The following is a 21,158-nucleotide window of genomic DNA, read 5'->3' on the forward strand; positions in this document are numbered from 1 at the left end:
AAGCTAGTAGGTAGGGGGCGGGGCTTCGCCCCGCCCCCTACCCACTAGCTTACTATATACAGTACTAGCATGTAGCAAGCTAGTGGGTAGGGGGCGGGGCTTCGCCCCGCCCCCTACCTACTAGCTTACTATATACAGTACTAGCATGTAGTAAGCTAGTAGGTAGGGGGCGGGGCTTCGCCCCGCCCCCTACCTACTAGCTTACTATATACAGTACTAGCATGTAGCAAGCTAGTGGGTAGGGGGCGGTGCTTCGCCCCGCCCCCTACCTACTAGCTTACTATATACAGTACTAGCATGTAGCAAGCTAGTGGGTAGGGGGCGGTGCTTCGCCCCGCCCCCTACCTACTAGCTTACTATATACAGTACTAGCATGTAGCAAGCTAGTGGGTAGGGGGCGGGGCGAAGCCCCGCCCCCTACCTACTAGCTTACTATATACAGTACTAGCATGTAGTAAGCTAGTGGGTAGGGGGCGGGGCTTCGCCCCGCCCCCTACCTACTAGCTTACTATATACAGTACTAGCATGTAGTAAGCTAGTAGGTAGGGGGCGGGGCTTCGCCCCGCCCCCTACCTACTAGCTTACTATATACAGTACTAGCATGTAGTAAGCTAGTGGGTAGGGGGCGGGGCTTCGCCCCGCCCCCTACCTACTAGCTTACTATATACAGTACTAGCATGTAGCAAGCTAGTGGGTAGGGGGCGGTGCTTCGCCCCGCCCCCTACCTACTAGCTTACTATATACAGTACTAGCATGTAGCAAGCTAGTGGGTAGGGGGCGGTGCTTCGCCCCGCCCCCTACCTACTAGCTTACTATATACAGTACTAGCATGTAGCAAGCTAGTGGGTAGGGGGCGGGGCGAAGCCCCGCCCCCTACCTACTAGCTTACTATATACAGTACTAGCATGTAGTAAGCTAGTGGGTAGGGGGCGGGGCTTCGCCCCGCCCCCTACCTACTAGCTTACTATATACAGTACTAGCATGTAGTAAGCTAGTGGGTAGGGGGCGGGGCGAAGCCCCGCCCCCTACCTACTAGCTTACTATATACAGTACTAGCATGTAGTAAGCTAGTGGGTAGGGGGCGGGGCTTCGCCCCGCCCCCTACCTACTAGCTTACTATATACAGTACTAGCATGTAGTAAGCTAGTGGGTAGGGGGCGGGGCGAAGCCCCGCCCCCTACCTACTAGCTTACTATATACAGTACTAGCATGTAGTAAGCTAGTGGGTAGGGGGCGGGGCGAAGCCCCGCCCCCTACCTACTAGCTTACTATATACAGTACTAGCATGTAGTAAGCTAGTGGGTAGGGGGCGGGGCGAAGCCCCGCCCCCTACCTACTAGCTTACTATATACAGTACTAGCATGTAGCAAGCTCAATTAAAGCTTATATACAGTACTAGCATGTAGCAAGCTAGTGGGTAGGGGGCGGGGCGAAGCCCCGCCCCCTACCTACTAGCTTACTATATACAGTACTAGCATGTAGTAAGCTAGTGGGTAGGGGGCGGGGCTTCGCCCCGCCCCCTACCTACTAGCTTACTATATACAGTACTAGCATGTAGCAAGCTAGTGGGTAGGGGGCGGGGCTTCGCCCCGCCCCCTACCTACTAGCTTACTATATACAGTACTAGCATGTAGTAAGCTAGTGGGTAGGGGGCGGGGCTTCGCCCCGCCCCCTACCTACTAGCTTACTATATACAGTACTAGCATGTAGTAAGCTAGTAGGTAGGGGGCGGGGCGAAGCCCCGCCCCCTACCTACTAGCTTACTATATACAGTACCAGCATGTAGTAAGCTAGTGGGTAGGGGGCGGGGCGAAGCCCCGCCCCCTACCCACTAGCTTACTATATACAGTACCAGCATGTAGTAAGCTAGTGGGTAGGGGGCGGGGCGAAGCCCCGCCCCCTACCTACTAGCTTACTATATACAGTACTAGCATGTAGCAAGCTAGTGGGTAGGGGGCGGGGCTTCGCCCCGCCCCCTACCTACTAGCTTACTATATACAGTACTAGCATGTAGTAAGCTAGTAGGTAGGGGGCGGGGCTTCGCCCCGCCCCCTACCTACTAGCTTACTATATACAGTACTAGCATGTAGTAAGCTAGTGGGTAGGGGGCGGGGCGAAGCCCCGCCCCCTACCTACTAGCTTACTATATACAGTACTAGCATGTAGTAAGCTAGTGGGTAGGGGGCGGGGCTTCGCCCCGCCCCCTACCTACTAGCTTACTATATACAGTACTAGCATGTAGCAAGCTCAATTAAAGCTTATATACAGTACTAGCATGTAGCAAGCTAGTGGGTAGGGGGCGGGGCGAAGCCCCGCCCCCTACCTACTAGCTTACTATATACAGTACTAGCATGTAGTAAGCTAGTGGGTAGGGGGCGGGGCTTCGCCCCGCCCCCTACCTACTAGCTTACTATATACAGTAAGCTAGTGGGTAGAGGGCGGTGCTTCGCCCCGCCCCCTACCTACTAGCTTACTATATACAGTACTAGCATGTAGTAAGCTAGTGGGTAGGGGGCGGGGCTTCGCCCCGCCCCCTACCTACTAGCTTACTATATACAGTACTAGCATGTAGCAAGCTAGTGGGTAGGGGGCGGGGCTTCTATATATATGTAGTCACTAATAATACAGTATGGTGGTAGGTAGGGGATGGGTTGAGGGCGGGGCTTGGTGTGAGTCAATTAACAAATAAATATAAATATTGTTTATAAGCATTATAGCTAGCAGTAGCTACCTATTTACCTATATATAGTTTTTAATTGAGTAAGTAATATGTATATAATTATATATATATATTGTATGCTATATGATTGTGACTACAATATAATTCGATTGTATGCGTGAAGCTGCCCGCGGCTGGATTAGAACCCGGGACCCGCGGTGCGGCAAGCGGTAACCTTGACCGCTGGACCAGAGTGGCAACGACGGCCTCCGGACTCTGCGCACTTTTGTCTTTTGCTTCCTAAGAGACGCGCCCCCTGGCCTGAAAAATGGGATTGTTTCACATATAAGGACGCAGAGCGGCGGTCACCCTCAGCGTACCGATAGTCGAGTGGTGAAGTACGCCGCTTGCGAACCCTGAGGTCCAGGGTTCGAGCCTCACTGTGTCAAATGCAAATATCTGTGTATTGTCTGCAACTAACCCTAATCCTAACCTTGTTTCGCTCCCAACTGTGCGTATCAATAACCTCTGTCAAAAGTCAACGTAACAATGAATGTGATTCCCTACAGGATATGAAACAATGATCTCGATATCAAAGTAACTATACTCAGCTTTCTATCTGTGGAATTAACATGCAAACGTTCTTCTCTACTTTTTTCCAAGTTGTTTTCTAATTTTATTTTTAAAACAGTTATTCCGTGTAAAATGGTCCTGAAGCACGGCCTGCCATATGCAACTCCTGCAATAGCAAGCGATCGCCATTGACCGGAACTAGAAATACTTCCTGCTTTTGCAGCTAGTAATTATGGGAAATGTATTTCTACAGTTATTTCGTGTAAAATGGTCCTGCAGCACCGCCTTCCATATGCAACTCCTGCAAAAGCAAGCGATCGCCATTGACCGGAACTAGAAATACTTCCTGCTTTTGCAGCTAGTAATTATGGGAAATGTATTTCTACAGTTATTTAGTGTAAACTGGTCCTGAAGCGCGGCCTGCCATATGCAACTCCTGCAATGGCAAGCGATCGCCATTGACCGGAACTAGAAATACTTCCTGCTTTTGCAGCTGGTAATTATGGGAAATGTATTTCTACAGTTATTTCGTGTAAAATGGTCCTGAAGCACCGCCTGCCATATGCAACTCCTGCAATGGCAAGCGATCGCCATTGACCGGAACTAGAAATACTTCCTGCTTTTGCAGCTAGTAATTATGGGAAATGTATTTCTACAGTTATTTCGTGTAAACTGGTCCTGAAGCGCGGCCTGCCATATGCAACTCCTGCAAAAGCAAGCGATCGCCATTGACCGGAACTAGAAATGCTTCCCGCTTTTGCCGCTAGTAATTATGGGAAATGTATTCCGACTACCCACTGGCGGTCGCACGGTCAAGCTTTTCAACGGTATATTTCTAGTACTGTACTGTATTGCAATGCGTGACCAGCGCGAGGTACACGGCACCGCCAGCTTCCAATTGTCAATTACGAGTTTACGTCATGAGTCAAAATGGCGGCCACCTCCGTGAATGACGCTCTCATCTTATTGAAAAGCATGGCCTTTGGATCCTTGGAATGACTAAAATTACTCATTTGATTTGTGAGGATTATTTCGATTTCAAAATGTGATGAAATATCATTGGACTACTATAGCAATACGCCTGGTTTGCATGATAGTCACAGGCAAAAACTACAATACGTAATTTTTTTTAACGCAGTTTTAAGGAATCATTTGCATTGTGTTGTATTGGAGAAATATCAAATGCCCGGATGTTCGGACTTGTCAATGACTTTTGTGACAGAGAAAAAAAAAGTTGGAAAACGGCGATTGAATGGACTTGTTTAGTGCTATTCAACTGTCAATTATTATATAATTGATATTGATAATAATTGATATATGATTAATATACTATATAGTATTAGAGTATATTATATTATACATATATATTATAGTATTAGTATAATATTAGGACCCCCACCCCGCCATGAAGACTGACTAGCTATTAATTTTGGTGAATTGTATTGAATTATTGAATTAAGTACTTAATCACAAAAAATATCACATTAATCTTGCATTAACACACAATCATACAATTAATTTTGACCGCAGATGATCCTTTAGCTGACAGCGGATGTTATGTTCAAGGTCGCACTGGTTGTGTTTGAGAAATCAACATAACTACATGCATTAAAGTACATTTCATAAATGCCCCCAATTTTAAATTATGCAGGTAATTAACCGATTAGAAAAAGATGAGCCTGTGCAACGGATCAAAAACTGTTGAAGACGTCATAACATTGAAGATCGAAAGAACACAACAGGTGCTCCTTAAATTTGTCAAGCCTAAAATGTTGATGAAAAGCCTTTTTAATTTAGCAATTTATCATGATTAATACGATTTTAAAACATTGACAGCTCTATTCAATCATCCCAGCTTTGAAGTTTGAAAATCTACGCATCCTGGTCTTTACATCTCGACAGGTAGCATCCAAGGATGCCACCAGAGATGGGACATTATGATAAGTCTATCATTCAAGTGGCTTATCAATAACATAAGTGTCCTCACGCAAACGTTCAAGTTACTCGTATCAAACTGGTCACCATTCACATTAATTAGCTCTTAGCCTGCTATTGGTGCCCTGGCTCAAAAAGTTGAAATGTTTCAGATCATCGCAAGCGGATGGGACTGAAATCTGAAATGTAGGTCATGAACCTCAGCTTGAGGTGTTGAGGGTCACTTGAATGCAGTCACAGGTACCTGAAGCGCACACCGACAGCAGCAGAAGAGCCATCAGCAGCTTGCCATGCTTTGAGTACCAACAATCCCAGGCCTGAGTACATGACGGGAAGAAGAACAACTCAAACAAAAACCCTCACTTTATTCACAACAGCAGTGTCAGGATCTGTACTTTCAATTACAGCAGACAATATGTTGATGCTTCATGCAACATGTTTTTAATGCTTTATTACACAGCATGCTTGGCAAAATATAGTGCAACAACTGTACAGATGTGTAATCATGAATGTACTCCCTCCCCAGTATCACAAACAGACAACTTGCACTCATGTTACATTTTTTAATTCAAGCAGAAAAGCACATTTGGAACATACAGAAGTAAAGCAAGCTTCAGCTTCACCCGGGAAAAAACAAAAAAACCTGTTGAAACATTTGATAGATGTACAAACAGGCATCATCATCATCGTCGTGATTGGACGCACATTTACAGGCAAAAAGGACAAACATGCAGTCAGTGTGAGTTGGTGCACACCCAGTGAGTTGGTGACAGTGGAGACAAACATCGCGAGACAAACAAAAGACATACTCGCCCAACCTGGAAGGTTGCTGGTTCTGCTCTTCCACACTTGCACCTTTGTTTGAGCCAGAAAAAGAAGACAGACTCATGTGAATGTGAATTCTTGGGCTTTTCCGCCAAATCATCAAAATTCAAGCAAAGGCTTGAAATATTTCAGTGTCTGGTTTACTAATTTAAGATGCAAGCTTCACTTTTTGAAAACCAATGATTAAAATAAGCAGTATCTCAATATTCTAATTTTCTGACCTGCCTGAGTGTCCAAATTTTTTTTTGGTACATTTCCTCACCTTGCGTCTCATCCATCATCCACAATGCAAAACAAAACACAATTTGGTGCTGGTCACATCCTCTCCAAACAATGCTCTGCCCTGCAACACAGGCATCCATTTTTAAAAAAATGAAAATTTTTAAAAATGTTTAAAAAATAAAAAAAATAAAAAATGTATCAGAGTTCACCAATTACAGTCCTCATGGTGCTGAGTCCTGCAGGTTTTAGATGTTTCCGCCCACTAGCACACCTAATTTCATTATCAGTTCATCAGCATGCCTGATAACAATCACGATCTTTCGTATCAGGCTTGTTGGTCAGCAAAAACAGCTAAAACTTGCAGGACTCCAGACCTTGAGGACCAAAATTGGTGAACCCTGTTATACATGGTCATTTTTAAAGGGGGAAAAAAACAGAAACAAAAAAAAAAAAAAAGCCTTATATAGATGGTTTTTTTTTTCCCCCCTTGGAAAAAAAAATACATGGTAGTGTATAGTATAGTGTGTACTAGGGATGTAATAAGCCCAATATCGTGATATTAAAACTGCCACAATATCGTCGTCATGTTCACGATATTTAAATGCAACATCTGGGAAGAAAAAAAAAAAAAAAAAAAAAAAAAAAGTTAGGTGTATTTCAATTTGTGCAGTTCCAACACCCTCTGGAGGCTATTTTTTTTTAGTGCAATTGAATTTTCATGAGGGATGTTTAAAATCTGTTAATTGTCAGATAATGGGGAACTTAATATGCCTGTGAAGCAAGCCATTATGTGGAGGAACTCAATGTGTTTGTGTGCATTAACACATCATAATAATAGAGTAATAATAAAACATAACATTTACGTAATGTACAAAAGCACAATATTGTGCTTTATTTTTCTTAGTATGAGCTCATTCTTTTGACAATATTGTGACCTTTTTTTAAAATATCACCAAACTCTCCACAATATCGTGATAATTATCGTCTCGTGAGCTTCATATCATATGTATCGTGATGTTGGGAAATTGTTACATCCCGAGTGTGTACATATCACCATATTTTACTTTGTAGTTACTTTCATCCAGTCGAGTCATCGTCCGCTCTACAAAACAGTCTTTGCGCTTCTTGGCCATCCTCCAACACAGCCTGCAAGCAATCAAGATGGGAAGGAAAAGAGTGGACACAAAATTATGAACAATACTTTTAAAAAATAAATAAATAAATTGACATGACATGCTCCATCACGGTTGACGATCTCACGAAGGTTCAAGTCGACTGCAGGCTCACTGATGGACGATGAGGCCGATGCGCCGCAAGCACATCTGGACGCGGTGGCTCCATGCAACATTTGTGACTGTCAATGTCGAGGACGGCGCTGACGAAAGTGCTCGTGGAGTCGGCGGTGGCGACTGTCGGTTAACTCAGAACCTTCCGGTCTTCTGCCAAAAAACACAAGCAGCATGTGACGTTTGGGCCATATTCCGAAGCTCGACTCGTTTGATTGGCATTTGTGTTCATGACCTGATTTGGTTTTTTTCTTGACCCATTTGACTCGTCTACCATACAAAACTGCAAAAAGAATAACACTATTAGTTGCATGCATGTCACTTGGTCCATGTACTCCTTACCTTGGTCCAGTTCCTCTTGGTCCTGCTCGGCCGATCCGGTGCCTCCACAATCCTGAAACACAGTCAAATCTTTCATTTGTTTTGATCAATATGATTGGCGCCTTGCTGAAAATCTGCCTGCACTGTACACACCAGCTTCCAAATCATCAAACAACAAAAAGCTGCTCTGGATCCAGACAAACCGAACAACTGGCTGACCATCTCAGACCGTCCTTTCCAAAGACAACCACGTGTCCAACCATCAGCTCCAAAAACTGTCCACACCTGCCCTCAACCTTTCGAAACAACAACAGACCATCTCAGACCATCAACTCCAAAAAAACTGTCCATGCCTGCCCTCTTTGCCATCAACCTTTCCAAACAACAACAACAACAACCCCTCACTCCACTTAACTCAGGCCATAAATCTCACAACTCCGCCCCCTCCTGTTCGAGACACCCCTTGGACCCATGATACTCATTTGTGAGTCACTTGAGGGAACTGCTCCTCTTTCCAGCTCCACGAGCGAGCCCTGCAAAAAACAAAAAATAAGTGAGCTGTGCCCCTCGCATTAAATTGCCATGTGATTTGTTACCCGTGTCCAGCCTTTCCATTCAGCAGGATCTTTTCCATATGTTGTGCACTTCTGGTTTGGAATCTGCTCTGGTTGTACTTGCTGTCTCACATCCCAAGCGGCTTCTTCACACTGCAATTAAGGGGAGAAAAACTACAGCGCTACATTTGAAATCATTTCATTTCCGTGTCGGTTTTCTTGCCCTTTTCTTTTGGATCTTGGTGCCTCTTCAACAACCTTGCAACATCAGCCACATGAAAACAGGGTGGGGGTACAATACAAAAATTAGCGGTCTGAAATATAAACACTTGCACTCTGAGAAAAACAAGTGAGTGCAATCTTCACCACTACTTTTTCCAATTGTCACATTTTGTGACCTTTGCCCAGCCTTTCCGGTTCCTCTTCCACCCTGAAAAGCAAGCACACAAATTTGGACCATTTTTACTTATATTACACGACGGGCTTCTTCTCCACATGTCAAGTGCATTCGTGTCGCCCTCCGTCATCAAAAGAACCTTGAAACGGGAGCACAGATGGAGGGATCGAACCCCGTCCAGAATGACCCGGCTGCAACGCAGTGTTGCACAATGTACAACAACAACAACAAAAAACCAGCATCATGAGACTCCATTTTAAAAGTTGAAGTGGTTCTTCCTCATGTGGCCCGTCGATGCAGAATCTTCCAGAGTCGCACCTGTTTGGGAAGTGGTCCACCTCAGACCTTGAGACAAATGTCGGTACATTTTCTCAGAGACTCCGTTTGAAAATGAAGTCAAATAATGCATTCAAACTATTGAACATTCCACAAATACAAATTCATATAAAAGTGGGCTTTGTTGTTGTAGGAAAAGTTTCATTTCCCTTTCGTTTGTCTCCCGCTAAGCTGTTGAACTCAAATTGTTCGCTGCTCAATCGAGCACAAAAAATGAATAAATCATGACCAAAGAAATTATTAAAAACACAGAAAAACAAAGTAACATACCAGCAGAAATAAAGCACGATAGAACCAATATGCATATGCTGCAGTTCAATTCACAAAGACAACCTTCAAGTGTCATTTACAAACACAAAAAAACAAAAACAAAAGCTGGCCAGCTTTTATATAAAAAAAAAAAAAAAAAAAAAAAAAAAAGGAGAAAGATGGAAGAGGACACAAAGTACCAAATGGAATGAATTTTCACGCGTGCGCTCAAACCTAAAAAATGCCGTCGTGTGAAAATCCTGCAACAAACAAAATGGCATCGTGAGAAACGGAAACAAACGCCAAACACTTGCTCAACTGTCACTAACCTGAGAAAAGGCCACACGTGTGCCGTCGCCATTTTGTCGTTACCTGTGAACAGCACTTGATGAATCATCTCCTGCACACCTGTCTCCAAATGAGCTGCAGGCCTGAACAATCACAGCCAACCTTCTCCTGTTTCGTGAATGAAAACTAAAGAAAAAAAAAAAACATTTGTCAATACAATTTTCACCGGATGAAAATGACTAAACTAAAACCCTCAATAAACCATAACACTAAATTAGTATGCATAGTCGTCGACTAACGAAGACGAGATGAAAATGTAGTTCACTTAAAAATTGGATTAAAATTTAGGAATATATTATTTCATAAAAAAAATAAATAAAATAAAATAAAAGACCAAAGACGTACAATCTTGTCTCTGACATGTTCCAAAATTGTCATTCACATCCAAATGAGTCGGACGAGTGCAGTGGGCGCATACTTTGGATGGTTTGGTTTTAATCACTTTGGAATTTTCATTGTTTAATCAAGTTCGCAAACAATAAGCGTGCCGTTTAGGAAATACTTCAACGCCAACAAAAAGTAAGTGTCAAGAATATGTGCAGGTGGAGTCAAATGTTTCGCTCCGGCCCAAATAACAGCAAAAGCATCAAAAATGAAAAGTAGCCAAGTTGCATTATACTTGCTTACTTGATTGGAGCGTCCATTTTGTTGGTTCCCCTCGCCCGTCCTTTCCACCCATCCAGCTCATCCGCCACCTTACAAAATGCATATCGTGACTAATTAATTGTATGCTGCTCACTTCATTGTGTGCGCATGTATGATTATACTCATCAGTCCGCTGGTTCTTGGTGCCTCTCGGAACATCCCACTCCACTGCCACCCAACAACAACCTGAAAGTCAACACAGGGAGGGGAGCAAAAATGTTTTGTCATGACAGATTATAAAAATTATATACAACAACATGTGCATTATACTTTTGAAGTATAACTTAATAGACAAGTCATATGCAGATTTGCTTTTAGCTGACTGGCCATATTCAACATGAGATGTTTCGAGGATGTACGTTCAGCCAAAAACAAAAAGCAGAATATTTCTTTGCCCCATAATTGTTCATTTTATTGGTGTGTGCAAACTTTTCTTCCCTGGATTTTTGTCCCACTTAACTCACATGTACAGCGGGGATCAAAAGTTTGGGAACCCCAGGGAAAATTGTGTATTCATGGGCATAAACAGGCCAAGGAAAGATGGGAAAAAATCTTCAAAAAGGCATCAAACTACAGACGAGACACTTCTAACATGCCTTAAAAAATAAATAAAAATTATTTATACTTTCAAATTACAGAAAACATGACATCTGAAATTTTGGGCACCCTGCAGTTTCGTAATGGTGAAACCTGATCATGTGACGGATTGTTCACAATCAATATCTGGAAAGATGGAGATGTCGAGCTCAAAGGTTTTAAATGTTCAGACTCACCTGACCTTGCCCCAACAATCAGTGAAAACTATTAAAAAAATAAAGAAAAACCGACAAAGATTCCTCAAGTACGAATTGAAAGACTCTTGGCTGGCTACAAAAAGTGTTTCCAAGCTGTGATACTTTAATGGGGGCAGTACAAGGTATTAACTTTGCAGACGCAATTATTTTTATTTAAGTTATTTCAAAGTGTAAATGATGAAAATAAAATGTAACTTTTTTGACATGGTATATTGTCATCTCTAATTTGATGCCTTTTGGAGATCAAGCTTGTTTATGCACAATACCACTTTTTTTTTTTTTTTACCTTCAAGTGCCAACACTTCCAATGCCCACTGTACTCATTTATTACCCTGGTCCAGTTCCTCTTGATACGCCTCACCAAATCTGGTGCCAGAACTCTGAAACAGAGGAGGGGGGAAATAAATCAATCAATTGAGTTTTATTTGATGGTGTTCCTTACTCAGAGCTTACTCTACACACTCCTAATTTCAATTGCCAATTTCTCACAACAACAAGAAAAAGCTACTCTAGTCTGGATCCAGACAAGCCACAACTGCAAACCACCTCAAGTAAGACAAACTCCAACCATCAGTTCTGAGAACCTTTCCACACCTGCCCTCATTTCAATCCAACCTTCCTAGCATAACACACGTTTGGCACCCATCGCTAAAGTCAACCAAGCCGCACCCTAGAGCGCAACACTGTGCCGCCATTTTGTCCACATGCTCCCCACACATTATACATATCAAACTTTTGTGTCGCTTGATTCTTGACTTGAAGAATTGTTCCTTTCTTCATCCCTTTCGGCTCCTCTTCCAGCCTGCAACGCACCATGCACATTCGTATGTTAGTAACTTCATTTGTGTTCAATTCCCACGTTTGACGCAATTAAGTGTGTGTGTGTGTGTTTTTTTTTTAATAATTAAAAACACAAAAGAACTGGCCAGCATTAAAAAGAAACAAAGCAAAAACATTTGAAATGGTTGGGGGGGGGGGGGGGGGGGGGGGGGGGGGGCGACGGCGACGAACACAAGGTACTAAATAAAACAAACTGAACTTACGGAAGTGAAATGTGACAAAAACGTGCTCAAACCTCAAACGCTGCCTTGTCGCTTAGTGTGCAAATCTTGCAAAAAGCTAAATGTCACCGTGAAAACCGGCAACAAACGCCAAACATGTGCTTGCTCGTGTATGTACTCGCCTGAGAAAACGCCACGCCTGTCGCCGCCATCTTGTGGCCGCCATCTTGTCGCACCTGTGAACTGCACGTGACGCCAAATGAACTGCAGGCCTGACCAATCAAAGCCAACGTCGCTGTGCTGTGTACACTAGCGCCACCCAGTGGCCTGTCGTGGTAACTGCTTTGACTCACATAAGCAAAACGTCTTGCACCTCCCTGGAATAAGCTCTTCTGCTATTTTTATGCTTGTGAAAATTCGGCTAGAGACGGTTCATTACTGTTATCGTCTTCAGGCGCCACGATGTTGCCATGTCGCCTGGTCAGTGTCCAACACAATAGTCAACATAAAAAAATGACACCAGGCTTTTTTTTAATACCATAACATAAGCCAATTTAAATGACATAAGGCATTAAAAACGATGTATATTAAGACATTTTTAAAATAGACGTGATTTTTTTCTTAATTACGTAATAGCGGTAGATTTTTTTTTTAATAAACGCATTTGGAAAAAAAATACATTTATGGCAAGGGATAAAAAATAAGCTTTAATTTAAAAAAAAAAAAGGGGGGGGGGGGGGGGGCGTACAACTGTTGTTCGTCTCCATTCCAGAGATGGCGCGGTTCTCGACGCTTCCCTTATGGTTTCAACCATGACGTATTTCCGGTGACGTTCAAATACGAGAACGACAAAAGAGCGAGAGAGAGTGCTAAACCTCCAAGGTAAACGCGGCTTCAAATTGTTAACATTCCTCCGCGATTTACTATTATAAATAATGTCTGTGCTTTATTGGTGTGTTTAACTTTCGAAATGTCCTCATTGAAACAGAACCCGACCTGATCTGTAATGTCGTAGGCGTCGCTGCTATCGAAGCGAGCTAATTCTGTTAGCATTATCGCAAGGTGCTCCCCCTCCCCACGATATTACGGGTCGTAATACCTTTTATATAAATGTGTTCCATTTCGGCCAAGTTGAACAAATTCAATATTTTTTCTTTTCCAACGTTTGATTGATGATTGTTCATTCGGTAATGCGAAAAGTCGACGCCTTTACGGGTTTCTGGCCACCGCGGTCAAGCTACATGTTAAAAATGTTACCTTATGTTTCAGCTGTACCAAATTTCCCTCACAGGATAATTAAATTTAGATAGCTATAACAAGACGCCAGTATTTTTTATTTTTAAAAGGCTATATCTATGCTATTTGTGTCTGTGGTTTATTATCTAGTTTAACCAATTGTATATGATGTTGGTTTGTAATTGACGACAGGTGTAGATGAAATATGAATGACTTAATACAATCTGAGCTTTCTAACGGCGTTAATGTGATATGTTGTGTTTTCAGGTTGCATGTGAGGGCCATGGCTCGCGGGCAGCAGAAGATTCAGTCCCAGCAGAAGAACGCCAAGAAGGCCGCCGAGAAGAAGAAGGGGCAGGCGGCCGACCAGAAGACAGCAGCCAAGGTGGCACTGGTCCACACGTGCCCAGTCTGCAGGGTACGGCCACAAAACCCAACTAAAGGGCTCTGACGTGACGTGTATTTATGAACCCTTAGTCACAGTTAAGCACTCTGATTTCTTCTTCTTGTGTGTGGAATGATGGCATCTATCTTCTGTTATTTACTGTGACTGCCCTATTCAGTGTTTTTGTGCACCATTTGGTGGCATCTTGATGTCAAGGAAGTATGTTGAAGGTAGTTGAAGTGCTTTTAGAAATAAGTAGTGTTCAACAAACCTAGAGACAACAAATCTTTTTAGAGGGCACCATTTTTTATGTTTGTTTTTTTGCCAGTCACAGCAGGGCTCTATCTTTCCCCTTCAATAGTTAGAGGTTCACTGCACTTTTTTTCCCCCTTGAAAGTGTGAAAAAGTGCTATTCTTTTTTGCCAAAATCAAATTTGTCATTTTTCTTCCTATATTTTTTTTAGGGGACTTTCTACATTTTTTCCCCCCTAAGCATATATAAACGGCAGTTTTTTTTTTTTTCAGTAGTTTTTTTTTCCCCCACCATAAATGTTTTTCTAGATGTTAATTATTTTCATGCAAAATTTCCCCGTTATATGCAAGCTTCTTTCCCCACGGTTTCTGCTTTTTTCTTCTGCCTCAAAAGTATAAATATTCTACTCTGTCTTAAAAATAAATACTACTTTATTATCACGCTTAGGCAGGATTTGGGGAGGAAAACAACTATCCAAAAATGTACAAGATTTTTTTGAATCATCCAAAAAATACTTTACCTGAATTTTTATTTTTTTTTTGCCCCTCAAGATTTTTTCATCTTTATTTTTTAAGATTATGCCAGTATTGTCCTGTTTTTGAAGAAAATAATACAATTTAAAACTTTTCTTTTCTCTCAGAAAAACGTTTTTATATTACTGATTTTTTGGGGAAACAAACATCCTGAACGTTTTCTAGAAAGACATTTTTGTTGCACCTCACCTATTTTGTTGAATTCTGCAAACATTTAATGCCATTTAGTCTGATTACATCAATAATGTTAGATTCAAAATTTGCATGTTGTGATTCACACATCTTCGTAATTGAGGTTTGTGTGGTGTGCATTTTTTTTTAGACCCAGATGCCTGATCCAAAGACCTTCAAGCAACACTTTGAGAGCAAACACCCAAAGTCTCCAATGCCTCCTGAGTTGGCCGATGTTCAGGCTTGAACCGGTAGGGACCACATACACACACGCCATGTTTTTTCGACACGCGCATCGTCTCACGTCTTTTCTTGTAGACAACACGATGACATGGATGAAGAACACTGGGACCAGTTTACCGCCATGTGACGTGCGTGCGTGTGTGAAGACAGTAACAAAAGGGGCACAAGTCCACCAGCAGCGTCCCGTAAAAAACACAAAACATATTTATTATAAGGTAACATGCTTACAAACTGTCAGGATTGTGTTGAAGGATGAATGACAAGTTCACATATTTCAATTATTTTTTCCCTTCATCCCTTTAAATTGACTGTTGAAGATAAAAATAAACCACTAAAATATCAGACGCTTAGCAACAGTACCTCACTTTTTTTTTTCTTTTTTTTTTTAAATCTACACGCAGCAATAATTTACAGAATATGTTCTTCATTCATTTGAAACACTAACACTTACTACCAACAACAACAAGCACAAATTCCTGCTCCACTGTTGTGGCTTCAAACTCAACTTTACATGTACAACATTGTACTTCTTATTTTCAAAAAGACTATTTAGAAAGTTGTTACCAAATCAATGTGTATGCATCTTGTAATAAAAAAAAATAAAATAAAAAATCAAAGTCCACTTCCCTTTGTTTTGGTTGCTGCTCCGACCAAGTTGTCAAATCATAAGCAGCCGCAGGTCTTGACCACCATGTTGCGATGCTTTTTGAGAATCACGTTGTTGTTGTCGTCGTAGAAGAGCACCGAGATGGGGCTCAGCTTGGTGGGCGCGCAGCACGCCTTGGGCACCTCGTCGGGCTTCAGCAGATGCACCTGCCACACAAAGTGCGCTAGAAAACTTCCTGTTCACCTCTTAGTACATTTTTGGATTCATTGTGAAATTCCATCCAAAAGTGAAATATGTTCATGATTAAAAAAAAAAAAAAAAGGGGGGGTTGGTACTGACTACTTGCTGGATGAGGGCGTGGTTGGTGGCGTTCATGCAGGCACCTAGTGGGTAGAAACATTCGCCATCGCAGTAGTACGCAGAGTAGCCTGCGGGGGCCAGGACCCAGTCCTGGCAAAAAAAAAAAACGTACACATTGAAACTGTATTTTATTTTCTTAAAGAAAAAAAAAGTATTCTTTTGCAAAAAACATGACAAAAGTGATGATCAACCTTCCATCCGAGGTCGCTGAAGCTGACGTAGAGTTCGTGTTTTTTACACGGCTGACCGCCGCTGTTGACGGGACTTCGATCTAAGCGGGACAAGACCGTTTGAAAATCGGCTTCAGTGGCAAAAGATGTGTTCAAAGTTGCCGTGAACGCAAGCTCAACTGTGGATGCTGGGCACGGGGAGGTCGTATTTGGGCTTCTTCCTGCGGGGGTGCGTCTTGACAGCGCGGGGGGGCCGACAGGGGATCTGGCTCTCTCGGAAGAAGGTCACCATGAAGGGCTGCTTGGAGCGAGGACCCCTGCGGCCCACCAGCCCGATCCAGGCGGCCGACAGCGAGCGATCTGGAAGCGCAAACGGCAGTCACGGCGGACATCAGGTATTAAGAATAAAAGTCACGGTAAAAGCTTCAGCGGACCTTCCTCGGTCTCCACGTAGAGGCGGATGCCCAGGTTGCTGCGTGGGTGTAGGAGCCAATGGTTGGACGCTGAGGTGACGTCGAAAGCCAACCAGCCTTCTTGACCCGCAGGGACCGACTGCATGTCCAGTAGCACCAGCTCGGGCTCCCTGAAAACAATGCACCATGTCCAGAATCACAACAACAAATGCCCCCCTCAAAAATTACTTTCTACTTAAGTAAACTTTTATTAGTTAATCACAAAGTAAGACTTTACCCACCAAACTGCAATTTTTGTCTTGAATAGGCCTATTACTTTTTTTTTTTTTTAATGAAATTATGTCGGACACTAAAGAGGAATACGGTACCTGTGCCTGTTGTCCTTCTGGATCTCGTACACGGAGATGTGCAGGGTCCTGTTGGCCCGCTGGCCGAGCGTCAGCGTCTTGTATATGCGGAACTCGGCGGCCGTCACCGTCTCTCCCTGGGGCAGAGGAGTCAGATCGAAGCGGAACTCCTTCCAGTAGGGACGGGGTTGCAGCAGGTCCCGCTCCTGCTCCACTGCAACGTAACAAACACTAACAAAATCACTCAAAACTCAGTTATAATACATACACGTCGTATTTATCACATTTAACGTATTAAAACATTCAATTATTAATCGCATATTTTGCATAATACGTTGAATAAAGTACGGGTAACTGAGTGTATACGGAAGTATTTCCTACAGGCTGACCAATCGGAGGAGACATACACTTCAAGGAAGGGCGGATCTTAAGAGGCGCGCTTTTACAGTCTTTTACATTGGGACTGTAAAGTGTCAAATCGAAAATAAAAGTGCGTAAAAACAATATATTTCCCCACATGTATTCTTTATTCATTATTTCGTAAGCATGACGGTCCAAAGTAACTTAGAATTGCCCAGCAAACTTGAAGCGTAGCCTGAAGCTTACTTCCGGGAAGGGCAGCTCTTTAAAGAGTCAGGCATTTTTTCTACAATGAGAGGCTGAAGCTGAAAAAGTCCTCAAATTGAGAGGAAAGGGGAAACAAAATGAATGTTTAAATAATTTGGATGTAAATTATACACTGTCAATTATTTGGCAACATCAGCTTTATGAGCCACAGATGCACTCCCCTCAAGTGGATAGAAACCTCAACAGCTGACAGTGGAGGAGCATCTTTTGGATGCTTTAATTACACGCACAAATACCTTAAGAGCCGCACGACACACTGGACGCAATGTGTAAATCAAGGTGAAACTGAATAAATAACACAGGAATAGAGCTCTGGATGGATGTTAAATAGAGATACTAAGTTTTGGGCACTCGTGATGGGTTGAGCATCTCCCTCACTCACCACTTGCACACAATAATTAGAGACACTTTGTGCTGCGCACCACAGCAGCTGCTGTGCACACACACGCCACAAATTGCAGGCCTGCGTTGTATCTTTTTGTATTTTTAGCTCTTGCCGCCACAGCCACATTTTCATCCCGGCTGCCTTCTCTGCCGGTGTGTGTCATTCGGGCCTTTTAATCGAGTGCAGCTGTGTGTTCCCTGGCGTACGCGCGGGGGTCACGCTTGGATGAGGTCATCATGCGCACAAATAGAACGGCGGCGTACCTGCCGCCGAGCAAGCAGCAGGTGAGAAGTTTAACGGGAGGGCCTGCCGGCCTGCCCGGTGTTTGCACAACACGACCGGGCTGCGCCATCAAACGTTTGTTTTTTTTGTTTTTTCTGCAGCGTTGACTGATAAATTCCAGGGTGTACTTGCTTCAGCAAAACACACTTTTTTTCTTGGGTGGGGTGGGGGCGAATAGGGAAAGCCTTCATTACATTGAGGTGGGGGTGGGTTGATACAACACTTGAAGCTTTCCCACCAAGCTGTCCCGTCGCAGGAAGGAGGCAATCCGCAGGGGCATGCTAATATTTATGTTGGGACCGATAGGCATCGACACGCCTCTGCACACGCAACTCTTATCCACGGATGCAACTAAAAGCCAATTGGTGAAACAACAAAATGCAAACCATGCGATTATTTTGTCTTGATCAAAATATTTCATCATCCAAAACACTAACTACTGTCATAAATTGTGACCCTACATTGAAATCCTAACCGTACTTTCAAACATTAGCACTAATTTAAAACCCTAATATACCCTATTTTTAAACACTTTGAAACCCTAAAGTCATTTTAAAACCGTACTAACCCGAAGAAAATAAAAGATTTCACAAAATCGGTTGGTATCACTAAACTACTGCCGATTATATTACAGACGTCGGTTATCGAATGTACATTGACAACACAACATCACTTCCTGTTTGCACTCACCCAAGTTGACGAAGCTCATGACGGTGTCGGCCTCGCTGACGACGGTGCCGAGCGGCGGCGTGTGCGTGCTGAGGGTGGGCAGCGCCGGGCGGTGGACGGCGGCCGCCCTCCGTTCCGCTCCCCCCCTGAGCCGGACCACGCCTGGACCGGGCCTGATGACGTCGTTGGCGGAGGCCGGGTCGTCGTCGCCGTCCACCGCCATGGCGTGGTACAGGTCCAGCATGAAGAGCGGCGCCGACGAGGGCGGCCTGAGCGGCGGGTGAGGCCGGGGCCGACCCGGCAGGCCCAGGATGGATAGGATCTCCTTCTGCATTTCTTTCTTCTCGCGGCCGCTCAGACGCCGGAAGCTGGAGTGCAGTGCCGTCTGGGCCTGCTGGGCCAGCGGAAGGAGCAGGACCAGAAGCAGGACCAGGTTCTTGGACAGGAGTTGAAGGACACCCCAGTGTGGGCTGCTGCTTCGGCGTGGAGACGTCGCCATCCTGCTTTGACGTTCACCTCACGCCAGTCTGGAGCCTCCAGAGAGAAGTCTCGATCAGTCTCGACCCTCCCTCCACGAGCTGGACTCTGAAGATTATTTTCTGGTTCCTTCCCAAGAGTCCAACCTTGTATAATTCCACAAAAATGGACCCCGTGGGAGATCCTCCTGAAGTTCTTCTCCCCAAGATGGACCCTGAAGATATTCAGTTACTTTCTTTGGGTCTCCACTCTAATCTTCTCTAGTATGGATCCCTTCTTTTGGTTTCCAACACAAGAAGACCCCAAGGAAGATGGGGTTATCTCTCTCTAGTCCAACTGTTTCCAGAGTTGATAATGTGTCCTCTACGAACTTCTCATTCTTCAAGTTCAGGCAGGCTCAAACCAGAAGAGAAGTTGACAGGAGTCTTCCGCACAATATTGTAATGCAAGATCTTCAAAGTGTTCCTTGTCCAGATCCTCCTCAGTCTTCTACACGTCCCCACAAGCTGGACGGCAAAGACATCAAGACGCCGTTTCACCTCCAGTGTTTACGTCTCCGACCTCGCGGAATTCCTGGTGCTTCACAAGGCAGCTCGGCGTGGGCGTAATCAGCATGGAGCAGATCCTCCCGGGCTTTGAAGCTGCGAACTTTAATTTGAGAGGAGAGCAGGTGCTGAAGAGCTTGCGGTGAAACTGGAGAGAGAGCGGGAGACCTCACAGAAATTCACGGAAAATGACAAAATAAAACATTTTAAAAAAGCCTTCTGCTCCTTCTCCACACGCCGTTGGGAGCGCGTGAGCGTCTGAGCTGAATTTTCAAGGGACAGGAGGGAGCGCTCCCTTCCTCGGGTTCCACCCACAACAGCCCTCCCCTGCGAGGGAAGGAGTTCATCTCCCGCCCCTTCATGACTGCTTCCTTTCATACAGACACGCCAATACCATCAACCCATGTCCATCTTTAATTGAATGTTTACTCACAACTTGCACTTTGTCCTATTTGTAGACTTTTTTTTTTTTTAAACAAACGTGAATACAGAATTCCACAAAATGTCTTACCCTAAATAAACAGCAGCCCCTTTTACACTGCCAGTGAACAACTGGGTAAGAAACTTCGCCAGCAGTGATTCTTAGCACATTAGTTGGGCTCCCTCTTGTGGTATATGAAAGGATAACTGCTGAAATACAGTTGATTGCATGTCTGTGCCTCGCAATTATTTTTTTGCTACCACCAAGGAAGAAGAAAGCATTTCGCGCCAATCCAACTAATCACCACAACTATAAATAGTATAATTTGCCTATAAAATTGTTGTAAGTGCACCCCTGTAAAGAAGATAATGGTCCATGCACAAATAAGAGCGCCACTGCCACCTACTGTAATGGATGTGCAATTACACTGCATTCTGGGACAGCAAAACGAAAAAACAAAATCCGAGGTCACTACTCCACCGCCCCAAACCCCGAGCATCAGCATTTGCTCATTTGCTCCCAAAAACGTATAAACACGTTCTATTTTAATTATTGCCATGGTCCCCAAAACATATTTATACGTAGTTTTTTTTTTTTTTTATGCTAGAGCAAACAGAAGGCTTTGATGCAGCTTCTGACCTGAAGAGGTCGCTTCAAGCAATGGTAGTTATTACAAAAAATGGCCAGCAGGTGGCAGCAGAGTATTAGAGATCAGCCAGGGCCATGTTGCAACAAGCTTTTTACCTCAGCGTTTAACAGATTTGTGAATAATGATGAACATTATCATGCTAATTGCTGCAAAACAGAAAGTTACAAATATACTTTTTTTCCCCCGATTAAAGGAGAGACTAACCTTTCTTTTGGTAGGTTACATGTTTTCTTTTTTGTT

The 21,158-nt window shown here is 43.7% G+C and overlaps 3 protein-coding genes across 21 annotated transcripts; 1 reads left to right on the top strand and 2 right to left on the bottom strand.

The window, feature by feature from the left end:
* Positions 1-5,716: 5,716 nt before the first annotated feature.
* On the bottom strand, positions 5,717-12,546 carry LOC144007805 (uncharacterized). 18 transcript variants are annotated; one of them, XM_077507704.1, is made up of 10 exons: positions 12,328-12,546; positions 11,878-11,946; positions 11,431-11,524; positions 10,477-10,536; positions 10,333-10,401; positions 7,843-9,831; positions 7,475-7,783; positions 7,290-7,360; positions 6,255-6,335; positions 5,717-6,022 (listed from the first exon to the last, which is right to left on the bottom strand). In XM_077507704.1, the coding sequence occupies exons 1-5, from the start codon at positions 12,369-12,371 to the stop codon at positions 10,390-10,392; spliced, it is 279 nt and encodes a 92-aa protein (XP_077363830.1). In that variant the 5' UTR covers positions 12,372-12,546; the 3' UTR covers positions 5,717-6,022; positions 6,255-6,335; positions 7,290-7,360; positions 7,475-7,783; positions 7,843-9,831; positions 10,333-10,389. The 18 variants fall into 18 exon arrangements, 4 of the variants coding, with proteins under 4 accessions (XP_077363830.1, XP_077363829.1, XP_077363827.1 ...); XM_077507703.1 differs by having other exon boundaries at positions 10,333-10,400; positions 10,473-10,536; XR_013280375.1 differs by having other exon boundaries at positions 7,475-7,653; positions 7,736-7,783; positions 7,843-7,894; ... (1 more) ...; positions 10,333-10,536; positions 11,431-12,497.
* A 373-nt stretch (positions 12,547-12,919) lies between these two features.
* LOC144007077 (zinc finger protein 706) lies at positions 12,920-15,588 on the top strand. 2 transcript variants are annotated; one of them, XM_077506354.1, is made up of 4 exons: positions 12,920-13,027; positions 13,649-13,799; positions 14,875-14,974; positions 15,042-15,588. In XM_077506354.1, the coding sequence occupies exons 2-3, from the start codon at positions 13,665-13,667 to the stop codon at positions 14,968-14,970; spliced, it is 231 nt and encodes a 76-aa protein (XP_077362480.1). In that variant the 5' UTR covers positions 12,920-13,027; positions 13,649-13,664; the 3' UTR covers positions 14,971-14,974; positions 15,042-15,588. The 2 variants fall into 2 exon arrangements, with proteins under 2 accessions (XP_077362480.1, XP_077362481.1); XM_077506355.1 differs by lacking the exon at positions 12,920-13,027 and adding an exon at positions 13,049-13,207.
* On the bottom strand, positions 15,148-21,037 carry bmp8a (bone morphogenetic protein 8a). Its single transcript, XM_077506351.1, has 7 exons — positions 18,848-21,037; positions 16,885-17,077; positions 16,538-16,686; positions 16,284-16,463; positions 16,125-16,204; positions 15,913-16,023; positions 15,148-15,779 (listed from the first exon to the last, which is right to left on the bottom strand). The coding sequence occupies exons 1-7, from the start codon at positions 19,323-19,325 to the stop codon at positions 15,630-15,632; spliced, it is 1,341 nt and encodes a 446-aa protein (XP_077362477.1). The 5' UTR covers positions 19,326-21,037; the 3' UTR covers positions 15,148-15,629.
* Positions 21,038-21,158: the final 121 nt, after the last annotated feature.

Source organism: Festucalex cinctus, chromosome 19 (assembly GCF_051991245.1).
Source record: "Festucalex cinctus isolate MCC-2025b chromosome 19, RoL_Fcin_1.0, whole genome shotgun sequence".
NCBI classification, from domain to species: domain Eukaryota; kingdom Metazoa; phylum Chordata; class Actinopteri; order Syngnathiformes; family Syngnathidae; genus Festucalex; species Festucalex cinctus.